This window comes from Lepisma saccharinum, chromosome 1 (assembly GCF_977018435.1).
Source record: "Lepisma saccharinum chromosome 1, izLepSacc3.1, whole genome shotgun sequence".
Lineage (NCBI taxonomy): Eukaryota > Metazoa > Arthropoda > Insecta > Zygentoma > Lepismatidae > Lepisma > Lepisma saccharinum.
In genome coordinates, this window is record NC_139229.1 from 88,488,435 (window position 1) to 88,508,754 (window position 20,320).

General features: G+C 40.4%; 1 protein-coding gene across 1 annotated transcript in view; it reads right to left on the bottom strand.

The window, feature by feature from the left end:
• LOC145984186 (trace amine-associated receptor 8c) overlaps positions 1 to 20,320 on the bottom strand; it is a 170,084-nt gene that overhangs the window by 104,739 nt on the left and 45,025 nt on the right. Inside the window, exon 3 of the mRNA XM_083117698.1 lies at positions 9,331 to 9,447. Coding sequence (XP_082973824.1) covers positions 9,331 to 9,447 — 117 coding nt within the window. The remainder of the gene's footprint in view (positions 1 to 9,330; positions 9,448 to 20,320) is intronic.

The following is a 20,320-nucleotide window of genomic DNA, read 5'->3' on the forward strand; positions in this document are numbered from 1 at the left end:
GAGAGAAAGACAAACTGCAATAATTTTTTTGTTACTCCTTCTTCCCCGTGTCTGTTAACAAAGTTCTAAAGTTTTCTAGAGTTTTGCTTTTAAGTTCGCATTACGGATTTGTAGACTAATCAGAATCGGACCCATAGTTTAAAGTGGGATCTATACAACACTGGATATCGAACCCGGGACCTTTTGATTACAAGGCGACGACGTTACCACGACATCTGAAGACACTAACGAAGTTTGCGAAATATACAAGAAAATACATTGTGTGTCCTAAGGTCTGTAATATGAAATAAAGTGAAGTAATAATAATAATAGCACAGTCTCTACTTGGAAATTGTAAAGAAAATAACCCAATTAGTCCATTTGTTTCCCCTAAAACACAACAGATATCAAATCTGGTCATAGTCAATGGGTTCAGGGCCTCCATGATGGCGTAGTGGTAACGTTGTCGTCATGTAATCAAGGGGTATCGCGTTCATTACCCGGTGGAGGCACATAGTAGTTCTGATGGCACTTTAAACTGTAGGACCAGTCCCGATTAGTCTATATATGCATAAAAGTGAGCATAAAACAGAAACTCAAACTGTCCAGGGTTCGATTCCCTGCGGGGGCACACACTAATCCGGATCCCACTTTAAACTCCCCAGTCTCGATTGGCGTATGTGTAAATAAAGTAGTCTTAAAAACAAACTTGCATTCAATCCTTTGAAATGAATTGTGTTAAATGGAATAAAAGCAGGATAAGTATATGACTTCCAACAATGGATCTAGATATATCAGAAACGCCCAGACGAGGAACTTCTTGCACACTGTAATAATCGAGCATATTGTTGCGAGACACTTCCTTGACAAGAAAAACACGATAACAAGTCGCAGCGAAAGTTTGGGTTTAATGGCTACGCAAGCACTACCATTAATGGAGACTTTTTTTTAAAAAAAGTGCGTCGTTGAAAATTCTAATGGACTGAGAATAACAGCGGCATAAAAAGCAAACAAACAGTGGTTAGGCACAGTTCACTTCCCTCATTCTAATGTCCTGGCAGTGTATCCATCTTCGCTTTCTTTCTCCTTTTGCGACTATGAGGAAGCTTTACTAAGGCCATTATGCGTCGTTCGTCTTTTATTGTGAAGAAGTGACTGGAGGATATAAAGAACTCGGGACAATATCAGCCGATGAGGAAAATGCACGATGTAGGGGAAAAAGAGAGAGAAATAAAACATCCAGAAGTGGATAACGCTTTTTCAAGATCTGAAAGGGAAGTCTTTACGTTACTTCCGCGTTTACATATCTCCATGCACTGCCTGGGGGCAAATCCTCTCCGAGTTCGTTGAACCCAGGACGAACTCAGGAAGAGAATTCGTCTTCATTGCCGTGGAATAAATCGCTCCAGCGACCGGTCGACAATCCAAAGGGGATTTATCATCCTAAGGTTAGCATCCACGCTGGTATTTTGCAAGGAAGGATCATTTGTTGCCTCTCATGAATAATAAACAGCTAATCTGCGAGCCGTCTTCCGTGATTCCTTTAGGAGGGTTCCTGATGGGTGCGTGCTCTGTGAACTCTCGTTTGTCTGTGCCGAAGCACTCATTTTTCTCCACTCCAAAAGTACATCTTAGTGCAGTAATTGAGGATACTCTCCTTCATAACAGTCGCCATTTGCCGACTCTGACTTCGTGCCTTCAGCAGATCAAAGAGCTTGATTATATCCTCCCGGTTCAGGGGCGTCACAAAAGAGTGGGTTAGGGTGGGCTCTGGCCCACCGTGTATTGGTCTCAGCTCAACCTTATTAGACTAATTCACACATTAAAAAAGGGGATAAAAAGATTGAAATAATGAGACAGAAAGTGATAGAATAAGATACAGCAAAAGAAGAAGAAAGAAAGTGATAGAATAAGATACAACAAATGGAGAAGAAAGAAAGTGATAGATTAAGATGTAGCAACTGAAGTGAGAAAGAAACAGATAAGTAAAGAATGAAAGGTCAAGAAGGTAGAACGAAGAAGAGAAGGAAAGGAAACAGAAACAGAGAAGAAAGAAAAATAGAAACAAAGAACGAGGGAAAAAGGAATAGAGGGACAAAGAACGAGGGAGAAAAAAAGGAAGGACAAAGAAAGTGAGGGAGAAGTGAAGATAAAAGCATGGAAGGAAATAAAGAGGAAAAGGATGGAAAGGATAAGAGAAAAAGGAAAGAGAAAGGGAAGGATAAATGACGATAGGTGCAAAGAGAAATAGATAATCAAAAAGAAATGATGAGGACAAGGAATGCGGGGCAAAACGGTAAAAAGAGAGGCGCAGAATTAGGTATAGAGAGAGAGGGAGAGAATAGAAGAAAGAAACAAACAAGAAGAGGGCGAACGAAATGATGAAAGGGCAAAGGAGAAAGAAAGGGTCAAAGGGAAGAAGTGAGGCAAAGAAAGAGGGACAGAGAAAGAGATAGAAAAGAAAGAGAGAAATAAGAGGAGGAAGAAAATGAGAAGGGGTTGTATGTTATGTATTTTTGGTTGTTCAAGTACAAATTTGAACACTAGAGCGTTGACGATGAGGAATTTTCATCAATTGCCTAATTCAGTCAAGATAAACTTAGTCCAATGGCGTATTAAACAGAGCATCAAACTGCCTAGGGCTACAGAGGGCTCTAGGTTCGAGCGTTCCTTTGTGAAGGGATTGATGTAGTGATGCATCTCCCCCCCTTAATCATGTTCGACTGCTCCGTCAAGCTATGGGACCAGGTTCGTGTTTGTGGACAATGATATTCGCCCTCATCATGACGTGACTGTGGGTGACCTTGCGGAAGAATATATCCACTAAATGGAGTAGCCAGCATGCTGTCCTGATCTCAATCCAATATAATCTGCTTGGAATGCTTTGGAGAGACGTCAAGCTAAGAGATCACTTGTCACCAGGGGCAACTTGTGAGCACTGCCGAAGTAGCTGTTCAAGAATCGTACATGTACTTTCATTTCCCCATTGATTTTTATGTTATCATAAAAACTACTTCATAATTACATAATTTCAAATAATTTAGTGCCAGAGTTATTTTCTTTAGACAATGTTTTCATGCACGTTTTCGACCCTGCTTTGCTCTGCTCTCTGTTCCTGATACGGTGAGTTCCCTGGTGAGGAGTGTCGAGGCGAACTCTTCCTGTCAGCATTGATGCATTTGCTACCGAACGTGATGATACTTCGGCAGATAGGTGCCGGGTCATTTTTGTTACTGTCACGAGAAGGGGCATAGCTCCAGTAGACAACTATTACGTATCTCCACGCCTCTACCCATTTAAAGTTAATACGTTGTAAGGGCGTTTTTATTATCTATAGGTTAGTCTACTCTTCTGATTCTGGTTGTTTGTGATAAACTAAACAGTTGATAAAATAAACAAAAAAAGAATGAACTCAAAACTCCAATGATATGCAGTATACAGCCGTAATGTAATGTCCAGAGCATTGCAAAATCATGCACATCTTATGTGAGATTTTGAACGTTGAACTGCTTGAAAAAAATGCTTACCAAACTTAAATTAAAACAATTGGGATGTGTTTTGGGAAATGCGTAAATTTATTTTCGAGAGTAAACATACGCTCAAGTTAAAGTAGATAGTGCAAATCGTGCATTATATGAATTTGGTTTATATTAAAGTACGAGATCCGTACATTCCATATTGCCAGTACCTTTCTCGCTCACACTAGTGTCTGCAAAAACCTCCTATGTTAAGCAAGTTATTTGCTTAAACCTGGCAACAATTGAATTAGTTTTTCGGAGTGTGGGAACACATTCTCCATAACCACATTGACCTGATTTCCTATACACGGCGGTGGAAAAAGCTCTTTTCTGATCTCCATTTAATTTCCCGATCGTATCGATTCGTCTGCAGTCGGCTGGGACACGTTTCCCCGTACAATTAACTGGTAATTGGCGAATCGGGACCGCTTTGTGATATTCATCAGGGCGACAACAATTGCGGGTGTTGTTCAAAGCCATTTGTGTACTCAACAAGTTGGAGCAGCAAGCCATTGGTTGCAGACGCCGATCAGGCTTGTAATGAATACCGAAGCTCGCAGCCTCTGTAAGCCTGGAAGCAAGGGGAAAAGGTTGGAAGCTATTATTATACGTTCATGCAACGAAATTTAATTGCAGTGCACTTTCCTCGTTAGGAAATGATTATATCACGTTCATTTTAACCTTGCCTATAGGCCCGCCTAGTTTGCTGCACTATTTGCCACTCAGTGTAGTACAGGTGTATCCATTGTCAGGCTGGTGCAAGGAAATGTTCAATAAAGTAGACGGATAGCGGTGTTCACGTTCAGAAGATTCAACAAATGCCTGTCTGCTGCTTTAAACGTTCATTCGATTAGTTAGCACGTACCACGTGACCGCATACCATATGTGCGGACTTTGTGGTGAGCAAGGCACTTTCTGCCCCCCCCCTCAAATTCACATAGAAGGGCACATTTTATGTATATTTACAAATATAAATTGTGTATGTCGATCTTGCCCCCCCCCAATTTACCTTGCCCCGAACAATTTATCTTAAGTAGTCGCCTCTGCCGTACATCACAAATTGCACTACTCATGAACGTAGTACAAACGGTGCAGGCACCAAATGCACTATCTGACACCAAATCAACGAAGTAGACGGTGTTGCACCGTGTAATCAACTAGACGAACGAGTGGAGAGAGAGAGAGAGAGAGAGAGAGAGAGTCAAAAAGTGCAGCGAAAGAGGCGGGGCTTATGTACGTATATACTCTGTCCCGGGAATCTCTGGAAGAAACGAACGAAAGCAAGTCTCTGCGCAAGTATCGACTCGAGAGGGCTCCATTAAATGAACACGTGCGAGGGATAGGGATTCCGTGGTTGGGGAAGGGCGACTGAAGATACCAACCTTTGTAGCTGCGCTCAGTGCTTTGCTCCGGCCAATAGCTTTCTCCCCTTTTTCTACCGTTATGCGCGGCCTTGCTCCAGAGATTCGGGGGATAGAGTATAGATATGATTCAAGTTGTTTGTTTGCTATCTGGGAACTATACGTTAATTTGCCTGGAGGAGAATCATGATCTTTATTTTCATAAGACATTTTTTTTTTACATCTTGCATCAAGGAAAATTCCCGGGTTCGACTCCTGACCTGTGCATGATGTTCACTGCGGGTATCCCTACATCTCTTTCATCTAATCATCAATCATCCTCACCGCTTAACCAAGAGCAGCAGAAAAGCTAGGTTAAGTAAGTAACTGTTCTAATACTTCATCTGTTACCAGCCAGTAAACATAATCAAACCTGTTTGCCAACTGAAAAGTTGCACTTTAATTACATAGGTGTTGGTTAAGCACATAATACTTGCGTCAATACTATTATTTATACACCTTTGACCAAAGAGTGCACTTCAACTGCCCCTCCCCATTTAGGAGTACCCGCCATGCCCCCGCTAAAGTGTACTGCTCATACCATAATCATCAAACCATGCGCGTGCACTCCGGTACAGCAAGGCTGGCAGTGCTGTCACACAGCATAACAGTTACAAAATGACTTCTTTAACTTTTGGTTTTTCATTATTCATTATTTCTCAACAGAATCAACCTGCAAGCCTCCAAGGTTCGTCCTTTTCTGATATGGGGCCATCAACACCCTCTCGTGGCGTGTTGACAAGACATCTACGTAGCATCGACCTGGCCAGCCTGTAGCCAGCAACGCCAGCAAGAGCCCGAAAAATAAACAGGCGACCTTGAAGGATACAATGGGAGGATACGTTATATGGAGGGAATTTTGTTTTCCAATCGGTAAGAGCTGAAAGATAACCAGAGTGCCATCGGTTCAGTCTGCTGATGTCCTCAGTGTTGCGAACTGCACGATTAACTGTTAAAGTGTACTGTAAATGTCCGCGATGTAGCGTATCCACCAAGCAAGCTAATTAAAATTTATATTCATAAATAAACTATAAAGTTTCAAAACACAAGAGAAACACAAAAATATGAATGCTGACATATTCCGTGTGAAGATATATGTTTCAGAGCGTTCGGTCTATTGAGACAGCTAACATCTTCATGAACACATCCGCCAAACAGAGTTGGTAAAACTCACTGGCCACGCCCACACTTTTTTCAAGCGCTTTGCGAAGTGAAAAGTTACTGTTTTTCGGGAGAATGTATTTCTATTTGTTTTGCTTCAAAAACTTTAGTGTTGGCATTGTTTACTATTTACTACGGAAAGACCTACGTGGCAGACACGTATCTAGAAATATGTTTGGGGTGGGTCGGAACCCAGTGTCTCAGGAATAATAATAATAATAATAATGTTTAAATTAAAATAATTATATTTAATCAAACTAATACTAATTACAATACATAAATTAATATTATATTATTATTACACGAATAGGTAAAAAGACTGTATAAGAATATAGATATAACAGCGCATATTCATTACGTAGCTTACCTGTAGTTAAGATCGGAATAATTTACATAAAAACAAGTGCTCTGCCAATTAATTAATTTCAAATAGATGAAAAATTGAATATTTATCGAATAACAAAATTGATGTTACATCTAGTTGGAGAAAAGTAAGTTTCTGATTAATATCTTATGCTTATTATTTTGAGTAGTAGTGTACATAAATCTTCTTTGTAATGTCATTCAAAGCCGTATGATCCCAATATAATCCTTGCCTTCTAAAAAGTTCAGAGGAAGTTTATAACCATCGATTATGCAAGAAATGCTAATATCTTGATTCCTTAATTTTAGTACTTGGTAAGTCTTTGGGGGGTCCGAACCCTTCAACCCCCCTAAATACGTCCTTCCTGTCCTTCAAAGCCGTATGATCGCAATATAATTCTTGTCTTCCAATAAGTTCAGTGGAGATTATACAACAAATATTAAACGAGTATATTTTCATTATTTAATTTTCGTACCTAAGTCTTTCGGAAGGGGGTGGGGTCGGATCCCCGAAATACGTCCTTCGTGTCCTTCAAAGCCGTATGATCTCAATATAGCTAATCTTTGTCTTACAATAAGTTCAGAGGAAATTATATAATAATGGCTAAACGAATAAATGTTTCATTATTTATTTTTAATACTTGATAAATCTTTTGGGGGGTCCGGGTACTCTGGACCCCCTAAATAACATCCTTGCTACGTAGTGCCAAAGTGGATTTGTGAAAATCTTGAAAATTGTTTCAATCATACGCGATCGTCTGTTGCATTAAATACGTTTGACAACAGACCAACTGGAATTCTAAAAAATTAACAACTGCGCCAAGACATCTTTCCCCTTAGAGACGTTAAGGAAACAGTATCAGGTTGAGTGCTCATTTTTTCAGTATAACGTACCATGTGGAAGCACTGGATCTGCTTTCCCAACGGAAAATGTCACCGCACGCCACTGCATCAAACTCACTTTCGCGACGGAGTGGTTACCACAGCGCGCTACAACGCAAAGAGGTGTCGGGCTCGAATCCCGGCAAATTGTTCATTATGAGTATCCCTTCGTCAATTTCAAATCATCACTCATCCTCATCGATGCGATTAGTCAAAAGTGAGAGAAATACAAAAATCAAATCTAAATCGTGATCATCAAAGCATCACTGACAAAATTTATCATAAGTCACATAAAATCAACAATAAATTATTGCCTTTGAGGTAACCATTTTGAAAAAAGTATATTTTAATGACTTTCCAGTTTCCGCAGTTAGGTAAATTTTCGATATGGTATACAAGACACGTTTGCAAAAATCATTACTGGTTCAATTGCTTGTGTCGCAATTTGTTTTAGGGTTGACTATATTTATCGCTATATTTCCTCGGCTAGAAGCACTGGTTACATACACAACAGATACATTTTATTACAAAATCATTTCGTAACGCGCTAGTTCGGTAGTTAGTCTAGAAGTTATAGAAGACAGCTGAAGAAACATATCTCCATAGTGAACAATTGTCTACAAACTCAAGCTATACGAAGATTAATGAATATTAATGCGCGCTCTCGCGTATGAATAATTGGTCATTATAACAATCCCGGTTGTCAAAGTCAGAACAATTTTCAGCAATAACCAAAAAGGAAGGGCAAAAGTTTTCTGGCTGTGAAGAGAGAGAAAGTTTGGACTCGACCGTCAGAGATTTCGGACGTCTAATGTGGATTAGCGCCAACGGGAAGTCTTTAATATGGAAGCATAACGAAAGGAAGTCTTTCTGGAAGTCGACCGACAAAGTTGAGGGGTAGAGGGAAGGCTGGAAGGAGGGAGAGAGTCCGAAAGTTGGAGCGGGAAGTTTTTAATCTTGTTAGAGAGAGGGTGTAAAAATTTTCCGCCTCCTTATCCAGGCACAGTTGGAAAGAGCTATGTTTGGATTTCGCTTGTTCTTTATTATCTTCTGACTAAGGATTATCCGCGGTTAAGTCTCGATAGCAGCCGAGGCAGATAATAAGACTTCTAGGTCTTCTCTTGATAGGTTTCCGATGGCATGCAGGGTGTAAATCAATGCCGAGAATTTTCTTCCCTTCATATCAAACCCTCTTTGACAAACAATGTCTATTTTTCAATTCCGACACTAAATTTCTTATGCTTTACATCTTCGATGACATTATTGGAGTGTAGACGTTCGTGCCGGAGTGATTAGCACAGAGCAGTACAACCCCAGGGGCTTTGGGATCGACCCATGCCTAGGCCTGGTTGTTCTTTGTGAGAGTCCCTTCATCAATTTCATCATATCACTGATCCTCATCTTCGCAATTAGTCAAAAAGTGCCAGAAAGGTGAAGTAAAAATAAACGAAATCAATCAAAATCAATCTATCAGTTAGAAATTGAAGAGTTATACTTCACAGTATAAGCAGGATAGAATCAGATATATCACCAATATATTCTGGGATTGTGTGTCTGAAGCTTGAAAGAGTACTTTTTTTATGTTTTTAATGAATTACAGCCAATTTTTATAACAATATGTGGCGTTGTATGGAGTTGAAGTTCATCGAAATCTAAAACAATAAAATGAGGAACCACCAAAATTTCCAAATATCTCATTTTTCAAAGCAGTACAGTTATAAAAATGACAATAGCAGCACTTTCGGTATGGTAATTCCTGCCCACGTAAAGACACAGATGTTACCACTAATTATTGAACACTCCTCGTACATGACACGAAAACCAATTATTACTGCATCGTACAATATGCGTTGAAACTGTTTCGGTCTTTGCATATTAATTGGCCTCGATAAATTTCCATCGCATCTGTTGTCCTCAATAAAAACATGCATGCATGCTCTTCCCTCTCTCCCTATGCATTCTTTGTACCCTCCTCTCTTGAGCGTTGGTGGAAATAAATTAATGAAATTCCTGGCTGTGTGACTTACCTTTTTGCTGGAATGCTTGTGGTATCGGACAGGATGCAGCATACACATGTAACGGTCGATCGCCATACAGATGAGGATAACGGCGCTCTGCTGACATAGGGCTCCGCGGAGAAGGGCCTGCAAAAAGAACAAAAGAGGGATTACGTCACAGAAGAACAAGCGAAAGGCGAGAGGGAGAGACCCCATAAATATAACTTCTACTGTACAGGAATGCTTTTGCTGTACGTGCTTGGAGGGAGGGGGAGAAGCATTGTAACGTTTAATCACAGCGGATATTTAGAACAATAGAACATTGCAATCTGATTTAAAGCATGAATAGGAGAGTAATAAATTGAAGGATACACTTTGGGTGAAACGTTGATTGAGGTTGGGATTGAAAGTTTGTGCCCTTCCCGATGGCACAGTGGTATCCTCATTGTCATGTAACCAAGAGGTCCCGGGTTCGATACCCTGTGGAGGCACATAATGGTTCGGTTAGATTTGTCTTAGTTATTTTTCACGTTACTTTCTTGCCATGATTCAAACCTATAACAGGGCCTCCCCGATGGCGTAGTGATAATGTCGTCGCCTTGTAATCAAGGGATCACGGGTTCGATGCTCGGTGGAGGCTCACAGTGGTTTGGAACCCACTTTAAACTGCATGTCCAGTCCCGATTTGCCTATCTGTGCATAAAGTGGACTGAGAACAACAACAACAATCAAACCTATAATTCATGTTGATTCGTAAATATGATCCCACACAGTTTTCAATATATTCACAACAGGACACAATTTTTGTTTTCACCCGCTTATCTTCTGAGGGGCTCTCGTTGAACTTAGTGAACGAAATAGTGGTATTTGTTTTCTGCCTGAAAAAAAAGAAATGGGGAGAAACCAAACAATAGATTCCTCAAGGAGCTTCAAGTTGGTTGAGCAATCTTCCAGACGTTTGTGTAAACCGTCTGTGGAAAGTAAACTTCCGTAACAATTTCCCGGCGGCTGCAACAGGTGAAAGTATGCTGGAGGAGGAAGCCAGATTTGAGGAATGCTTCTAGAGTGATGTGTAAGTTATGTAGCAGGAATGCTCAGAGTGGAATTTTTTGTGCTTTAGTAAGGCTGGGCGCACACTAGGAGCGGAGATGCACAAAGAGAAGCGAGTGGAAGATGCTACGGAAGCGGCAGTAAGAAAAATACAGCGCGTTCCGCTTGGAGGGATCGAGAAATAAATGCTCACCGTTTAAAGACAGAGAAAGATATGATTATGATTGTCATTTTACAAGATGCAGAAACTGTCCGAGTTTATACACTAATATTGATAAATCGTTAAAATACTGACCAAGGCAGAATTTATAGTATAAAAAAATATATACACTAGAAAGGTAACGTTTCCACCCTCTAGCAGGGTCTTCTTCAGACGAATATTCGCAATAGATTGATCTATAGTATCTATAGTTCAATCTATTGTGAATAATCGTCTGAAGAAGACCCTGTTAGAGGGTTGAAACGTTACCTTTTTTAGTGTATATATTTTTTATACTATAAATTCTGCCATGGTCAGTATTTTAATGTCTTATTAACATGGAAGCAAGGCTTAACAGTTACTAATATTGAATACGCGTGCTTGCGCATGCGCGCCAATGTGCAACTCAATGCGCACACATCGAATTGCATTGACTACTTTTCTAAACCCTGAGAGTTTCTACATCAAGGTACGTAAAAAGGTGTATTAATAAACCATTACTTACTCTTCAAATTATCAATTACTTCTCGATGACTCTAAGCGGAACACGCTGTACATGTAATCAAGTGTAGGCTCGCCAACTGAGGACGAAGCAAAAAAAGTGGACGAGATTTGACCTGGTAACAGTTTGTTTGCCGCCCACTGGGGTAAACGACGTTGAACATTTGGAGAAAGTAAAATACATGGAATCACGTTTCTCAAGCTCGCCCATTGAGGCGGAAGCGGGACGAAATTCTTCCGCTGGAGAATACTTCTGGAGGCGAAATTTATCTTCGCTCCAGCTCCAATCGGTGTGGGGTTGTGGATAGAAGCGATGGAATTTATTTTTAATCTCGTCACCCTCGTTTCTTTCCGTGTGTCTTCGGGAGGTCTCGGGAGTAAGACCAAGCGTACTGTTGAAATGAGTCGCAGCCGGAATTTGAAAACATCTTGCTCAGTCTTGGATTCCGAATGACAAACTGAGAAGGCAAACTGATCACCGAAGAAACACGGCAAGTTGCATGTGTCGCTCGTACTGGGCTCATACCATGCATCGTATTGCCTCTGGTTCGTGCATGCGCGGTGAATGTTTTGTTTTAGACTGAAAGAGATTGTGTCGCTTGTCGCTTCGGTGTGACTGATTGATTGAATTGGTGTCTTAAGTTCACTTTATGCACAGCTAAGTTCTAATTTGGACTGTACCTACAGTTTAAAGTGGGATCCGAACCACTGTACAATGTGCCTCCACTGGATATCAAACCCAGGATCCCTTGATTACAAGGCGACGACGCTACCACTGCACCATCGAAGAAACTCCATAAATCTTCGTTTTTAGGGAATGCCAGATAGTTTGCTAGTTTAGTTAACCGTGCACAAATGTTGTTTTCAAGTCTACTTCATACCAGGCACTGATCAACATGTCAGGAAAGCTGTCTAAAGGCCAGAAAATGAAAATTTCCGAACATTTTTCAAAAGCGAGAACTGATGAAAATTCCCACCTCCACACGGTGGACGAGGGAGACGTTAAAAGCAGCCAACCGCTACATGAGCGCGGTATCGACACTCCCATGAATAGAGTAGAGGCTGCAAAAAAATGGGGAAAGCATCTATCATGTTCCCCCGCTACCTCGATGGGGAAAAAGCAGGGGGGAAAAAGTTCCCCATTATGCCTCCACTCCCGATGCCCCCACCCCAACGCACAGATCTCTCGCTTGCTCTTATCCGTGTATAGAGTTGTACAGGACGAAACGTTTTTTAGGAACCCGCTTCTTACAGAGGGTGAAAGCGTTTTCGTGTACACCACCGACGTTTTGTGTAGCGTTTGGGGATGGAAGGTCGGGAGCACCTTTTCTATATTTTTCGTCCTAACAGTGGACCCTTGTGGAAACAGACACGTGGAGCGTCCTTGCTTTCGGTCATGGAGACTGAAAGTGGTGAACAGGGAAAGGAACAACATATTACAGCTTCCTCATGTGATCATTGCTTTCCTAGTTAATTCATGTTGCAGCAGCACTGACTTCATATGGCAAAAATTGTCAATACGTACATATGGTATTTACACACACACACACACACACACACATGTACAAGATTTGCGGACTACGTGGTGTTATTATCACAAGAAAAAGTTAATAGTATGTTAGGAGGCTTAAATGCACACTCGTCAAATTCCATCCCCTTTTTAATATGTCACATGACCACTTTTCTTTTCAAGAAAATGAAATTTCTCCAAAATGGTGGCTTTCAAGACGGTGGCTATTTAGGTAGTATGGCCTAGATCAGGGATTCCCAAACTTCTTTGTTTCACGGCGCTCATTGTGTTTCGAGATTTTTCCGCGGCACGCAAGTATGATCAGCTAGGTGTGGTTAGGTTACTTGCTGTAAGTTTAAAAATAAACACACATTTCAAATTCAGAAGCATTTTATATGTAAAAAGTACTAAATAAGCATATATTTGCAACAATCATACCATTTCAGGGAAACTATTTGAACATTTCGCGACGCCCCTGTAAGCCAGCGTACACTTTGAAAACCACTGGTCTAGATGGTTTTCCCCCTCATCTACTTCATGTTTCGGGACATTGGATTGGTGTGTGTCTGCTAGTTGGTTTTTATAAGGGTGGTTCCAAACTTTTGGCCCACCCTGTATATATGTGGGGGGGGGGACACATACGTGCTCGCCAAACCTAACCTTCCTAACCTACTCATGCTACCATGTAAGTATTATTTCACATAAAAATTAAATGAGTAGGTTATACAGGAGTGAGACCCATGACAAGGCATAAAATTAAGTTTTCAGTCATCACGTGCAGAACTGTTCAGTCGATATTCCAACTTTAGTTTATCGTGTGCATTGTGAGCGGCATGCATATTCGATGTACATCATATTATCTCATGATGATTCAGATTTCACTCTGAAGTTCGCAATAGGGGCATTCTACACATACGATTGGATTAAAATATTCATAATAAACTGATTTCATAGCATTTTCAAGTACCTTGTGGTGTCTCCTAACGCACCTAAAAGAAAAAAAACTTGAGTGTGATGACATAGCCTGAATGCATGAAAAACATTAACCACAACGTGATACGTGTGTGACGCTTTAAACTGTAGCAAACTTTGACTTCATTTGTCTGTGAAGCATACAGGCTACAAATGCTCATAATGTTTGTTGGTGGAATCGCGTGTTCCGTTCAAATCTCCCACATTTTAATTCATCATTGCTAAAAGGTTATGAAACATAATGGAATGCGAGTGGTTCTAGACGAAAGAGAAACTTAAAGAATTTTATTCCATGACCTCGAAGTTCGCCGTTCTCTCACTATGCAGCGCCACAATCGCATAAAGCACAATGGCGACTCTGCAGCAGCGCGCACAATCTGTATTCAGGTATGCAGAGACCAAATCAATCATTACAGTGCAAAAAAATTACCGGAGAGAATATGTAGGTGACGCACCTGATGGGAAAACCATTAAGGCATGGTGTGCGAAGTTTTTGGCAACTGGAATTGTTAATAAATAATTCAGAGGTTTTCAGATTGGATATTATTCGTGCTACAAACGGTGCACACATAGAGTTGTATTAGAGTTTAGTGTAGAGGTGTATTGGTGTATTTGTGTTTAGTGCTTCATGCAATAAAATTCCTTGAAGTTTCTCTTTCGTCTAGTACCACTCGCATTCCATTATGTTTCATAATATTTTAGCAATGATGCATTGAAATGTGGAACGGAAAACCCTGTATACAAATTATATGGTTTGACAAACGCTTAAACTTTAATGCAACTATAAATAAAGCTCTTTCCATAATTATTCATTTTGTTATTTACAAGGACTAGAGCCACTTTCGTGGAATGCCCCAATAATGTATTTTTCACAGGTAAGTATCAAATAATACAAGCAGAACTTTAGAGACAGCAACTTTAAAAAGAGCAATAAATCATCAGCCTTGTACCTTGTGGTAAACTAAGTCAGCCACGTCGACTGGCATAAGGGTGCTATTAATGAAACAACTAACTTCATTATACTTATGTTTTTGTCGTTGACGTGTTTCTCAGGCAACTAAACCGTATGAAGCCACTAGTGGAATTCATACTATGGTCGTGGTTTCAGAGATAATTGGATGAGCGGTTGGAGCAGCGCCAGCACGTACCCAACGGGGTTGTTACTCCAACACTGTATTTAAGGGCTGGGGAAGAATATGTAAGAGTCTTTAGCTAGTTTTGCAATTTCGTAAAGCGTTTGTTCACGTAGCACTAAACCGCGTTGTCCAAGCTACTACTTCACCATAAAACTAATACTCACCGCTGAACTACATGCAAAAATGTAAGATTACTTCACATAGGGACATTAGATTCTACGACAGGATATATCACTTACACCGGAAAGATTAATGCGGATGTAACAAGCGCCCCAAGCTGACACCAAAGCGGCACAATGAGGATGATTTTCATTAATGTGTCTTGACCGTGTGTACTTGTGATTGTTCATTCATCAATTGAATTTAATCATTATTCATCATTATTGTCGCGATTAGCCGGAAATAAAGCAGCACATTTAGAAAAAAAATGCGAAGATAACACAAACATACTTTTCGTGCAATTTCGTTTACATTAGAGTAGCATTCGTGTAGAGGAGGAAAAAAAATCATTTTTGTGTTTTTACACATCGTCTCCAAAGTGAGATAATTTAGCCAGCCAATCATCGTTGGCTGCCTTTAATTACTCGCCCGTATGCACCCACCTTTGCTCCTATAAGGATCTCTTCGCGCCTGGCTTTGGTCCCACAAAATTTGCTTTGAATGAATACATCCTGGCTTAGAATGAATTCTAGAAGTTATGCCACCAGCACCATTGCTAAGAGAAAGGGGTTGCATAAAATCCAGGCCCTTGCTCTATTTGTAAAAGTCGCAAGGCTTCAAATCGATCGGGGGATCGAGCTGGGCAGTCATCATGCTGATAAATAATGTCACGTCTTGTAGCTAAAGGCACATCGTCCAACAACATTGCCATCCCGTTCCTCAAGAAATGTTCATAAGTGATGCCTTTTAAGATTTGGGGCAGGAAAAATGGCTCGATCAAATGATTGTTGATTACGTCCATCCATACTTCTGCCTGGGCGTGCGACTGTGACTGGATGAAAATTACCCAAAGAAATGGATTGGCCGAGGCTGTTCGATTCCCTGGCCGGCTCGATCCCCCGATTTGAAGCCTTGCGACTTTTACATTTGGAGCCACATGACAAAACACCGGTAAACTCGTAAGAAGAGCTCAGGGAGAAGATCTTTACAGCTGGTCAACATTCAAGGACACCATCACATCACGAGTTAAGAGACCAAATGTCCGTAAAAACCTGCGTGCCTGCATTCGTAACGGAGGTGCCCACTTTGAGCAAGATATATAATGTTCTTTAATTGTATTGTTCATTGATTCCATTCACATGAAGATGAATGAAGTATTATTTCTTGTACACAAATGTGAATGTTAGCAACATTTGTATCTTGTTGGATATCAGATGTCACAAGAAAGTAATTTAAGTAATTTGTACGCTTCGTGTCATATCATTTTTGTTATTAATACGTTGCCAAGTACACTAAGAGTGTATTTTTTTAATCATCACTTGTAAGTTTAGACCCACCTGTTACTTACATGTGATTGTTATTTGGGAAAAACTTTTTTTTCAACGAACCACTTATTTGTTAGCTATCAGAAAACGTTGAAATAAGTTCCATACAATGAGCAGTTTTTTCTCAATTCATCTTTTTATGTGGAATATTGTCATTTAAAAAAAAACAATTGAAATTCGATTATCTCGAAAACTACTAATTTTCGGACGGGGTATCATATGGTCAAATTTATTGCAAATTGTCTCTACTTTAACCCCTTTCAGGGAATACATCTAATTACCAGTCACCCTGTATATATATCTTTATCTGTGGTAATGGCAACAAATAAGGAAGATTTAATTTTCCCAGCTATCTGTGAAGGGCCATTCAAGAGAGAGAGATCAGTTAATTTTTATATTATGACAGGTCTTCTGCTTGTATCACAAAAAATGGCTCACCTTTGACTTAGCATGATTTTTCAACTAAGGAAAAAAATATTTATATATACACATGAGATGTCAACTTAAGTCTGAATCTGCACTATTGCACTATTTAGAGTGCAAGAATATATTAAGAGTATTTGAAAATAAAATCCTTAAAAATATATTTGGACCTAGGCAGACCATGTGGCACGAATGGGAGAGGAAAGAAGAGTTTATAGGATTCTTGTTTGGAAACCTGATGTTAAGAGACCTGTAGAAAGGCCAAGACGAAGATGGAGGATAACGTTGAGATGGACCTAAAGGAAATCTGTATGGATGGAAAAGAGTGGATAGATCTTTCTCAAGATAGGGTCGGATGGAAGGCCTGTGTTGCTGCAGCCATAAAGCTTCGGGTTTGAGAAGACTAGAGAGTTAGTTAGAATATATTATTAGCACACGAAATTGAAGTAAAAAGTTGTCGGTTGAGACGCATGTTGGTCCTCTTGTCACATACATTGTATGGTAATAATTCGTCTCGAACAAGTGGTCTCAGGTTACCAGTCGAGTTAATTCGGCGCTGGCGTCCAACCTTTCGAGCACACACGTTGCTCTCATCTTCAGGAAATGATGTGCTCGAAACCACGGTCGAAACGTTGGAGAGTAACGCCGTTTTAACCTGGCTGGTAACTTGAGACCGTTTGTTCGAATCACGTCGTCAGGAAAGCTACAATTCGTCTGTTTTCCTATAGAGGTCAGTCAAACCAATACTGTGGTTAAAAGTCATATTTTCCGTTACAGGACCGTCCAAATGCTGCAGTTACGTATAATTCACGTTGTGGCGGCGTGCGTTACTCGAGTGTTTAGTTTCCAGACTAGTTCAGTTCAATAGAGATTCTGCCTTGATTACTGCATTTTTTGAAACAATAATAATAAATTACTAATATCCGAGCATGACATTTGGCCCACCCTGTACCATTTACAAATTTATGCGAGAAATGCAGACTCGAAGACACGAATTCCGATCTCGCGGTATGCCACAGGCAGGCTTAACCAGGAGCTTGGTTCGAGTCCTGATCGAGCCCCATATTTGTCGCTTAAATTTCTACAAAGGTACAAAAGTTCGTATTATATTTGTAGATGGCAGTCAGTGATGGCAATGATAATTACGTCAATATTTATTATTTAAATAGAGCACTATACCCAAGTGCAAGGTTAGCCATAATTTAGAAAAAAATCATAATAGAGAATTCGTATAATATATTCAAAGTACATTTTTGCGGTAAAGTGATCTTGCAACTTGGATAAAACTGCATGAATATAATGTTAGTTGTTTGGACAACATAAGATAGACGCGAGATGGTATAAAATTGAAAGTATGAGCAGATTGTCATTACGTTGTCCTAGAAATAAGAAGATATCAGTTTTATTTTTCTGTAGCACTAGCAATTGAAGAGTCCATGGAGGAAATCTGATGGAGTCACATTTTCCTAAGAGAACGAAATCAAGCTTTCAAGACCTTTCTCTCGTATATCATTTTTAAACTTTCACATTTCTCAGAACTTACCCGAGTTTCTCGTCTGTGTAGTTATACCATGCAAAACTACACTGACGGAACTATTTAATGCCATAAACAACAGTAAACCGATAAAATTAGAACTGTCTGGTTTTTCACTGTACTCTCCAATTGTTAAAAACAACTGGAATAAAAAAAATTATTCTGGTTTTCTATCTGAAACAAAATTGTTGAAGCGCAAAAAAAGCCGAACTCTCTTCTTTTAATCAACGTGTCAGTTGCACAGCGATTGTCCACAGGAGACTTAGACAGGGACATACACGAAGTAGAGCAGCGACATCAACGGGAAACTCGTATCTCCGCCATCAATAGTTACCGAACATCCCCTCCGCGGTACGCTTATGCAATATACACCGAGTGACCGGAAATTTCCGGGAGGGGGCGTGGTCTAACAACGTTCCTTTCTCGCAGGGAAAGGGCCAGTTCCTCGAAACAGCCAGCAGGGGTCGCGGCGATTCATATGCAAGAGGTGTGATTAATGGGGCGGCCGTCCCCGTGTATCCCGCGGCTCAGGGAAGATCAGCGAGGCTGCATTATGTCACTTTGGAGGGTCGACGGTGCGATGTCTGGCACGTAGGATGTCATGGTAACATGCAAATAATAAAGGGGAACGAGGGACACTGTCGAGAACAGGCGGGGTGTACAGATGAAACACTCGTCGCTGCAATATGATGAGATGGCGGTGGGACAGTTCGCGTTATGTGTTATCTATTCTATTTCCTCGGGTCGCGAACTTTTAACAGTTTCGCATCGTAACTGAACGATTGACAAACAATTAGAGCTTGAAAACTTAATCGGAAAATACGTACTCGAGCAATATTAGAATCAGTCTTTGACTTTGCCAATAAGTTGATTTCTTTGCTTCATTTTACTTCGATCTTCTACAACTTTTGGCTAATGGCGAAGATGAGAATGAGTGATGAAATGTTAGTTTGATTTCTTTGAAATGTTGTTATAAGTTATAAGGTTTAATCGTGACTGAACCGACAGTTTAAAGTGGAATCCGAACCACTGTGCAATGTGCCTCCACCGCGTATCAAACCTGGGAGCCCTTGATTACCACGCGACGACGTTACCACTACGCCAACGGGAAGGCCAAGAATGAGCGATCATATGATGAAATTATTGAAGGAACATTCAAAAAGTACACCCATGCTCAGGCCGGTATTCGAACCCGGGACCCCTCGCGCCGTAGTCCCGTCCCGGCTGTCTTGATGTATTATTGTTGTACTTTATCTTCAACAGGACAGTTCTTTTTTAAAGCATGATTTAGTTAGAACGAATGAGCATTTAATGAAACGAACGAAGCACCATAAGCCTTATGATTCGAACCTTAGGACTTCTGGGTACGTAACGTGCTACACTAACCACTCTGTCACGGAGGCTGTATTTTATTGTTACATTTTTTTAAGGTTACAAGTTATAGAATTAGTGTATGAATGCCAGGAAACGATGACAAATTAATTTATTGATGGTAAGGACCACTTGGTGGAAATATTTTTCTAGCTGCTGATCCGAAGGAGACAATAGTGTTCAAACTCTTTGAGCGTTAAGATCAGAGAAACTATTAAAGATAACTTGACTGGACTATTTGTATTTAAAGCTGCAATGTGTACGTTCTGTTGTTTTTAGTTCCACCAGAGACCGCTGGAGTTCGCCGTGCGGTAGGCATTAGTGTATACAAAATGGCAGAGGTCAGCAATTTTCTCTTTCGAGAAACGTAAGATGTGTCTAATATTCACCCAGATCTCCAGATTTAACACCGTTAGGTAACTCTCTACCTGTGGAGAGCTGTGAAGAGTAATGTGCCAGAAAGCCACGGACACTGGATGACACGTGACATGCGATTGACACTACCTGTGCGTCCCTTCCCGTGGAAACCATATTTGTTGTTTGTGGATCTGTCTATCTATTCGACAGCGTTGCAGACGATGCATTACTGCCAATGAACAACTATAACTTTAAGGTACGTGACAGCAAAAAAGTTCACACTTCTATTATTAGCCTTCCTGTTAGCGTTCAAAGTGTAAACCCCATTTTGGAACATTCTGTATAATGGAGATTTTTCCCCAACAATCAATTTTGGCTACGATAAAAACGCGGGACATAATCAATAATGAAATAATGGCGGTATTTTATCAGATAATGACGGTTGAAGCTCCAACGACGTGCTTCACAAGTTATTTTTCCGCG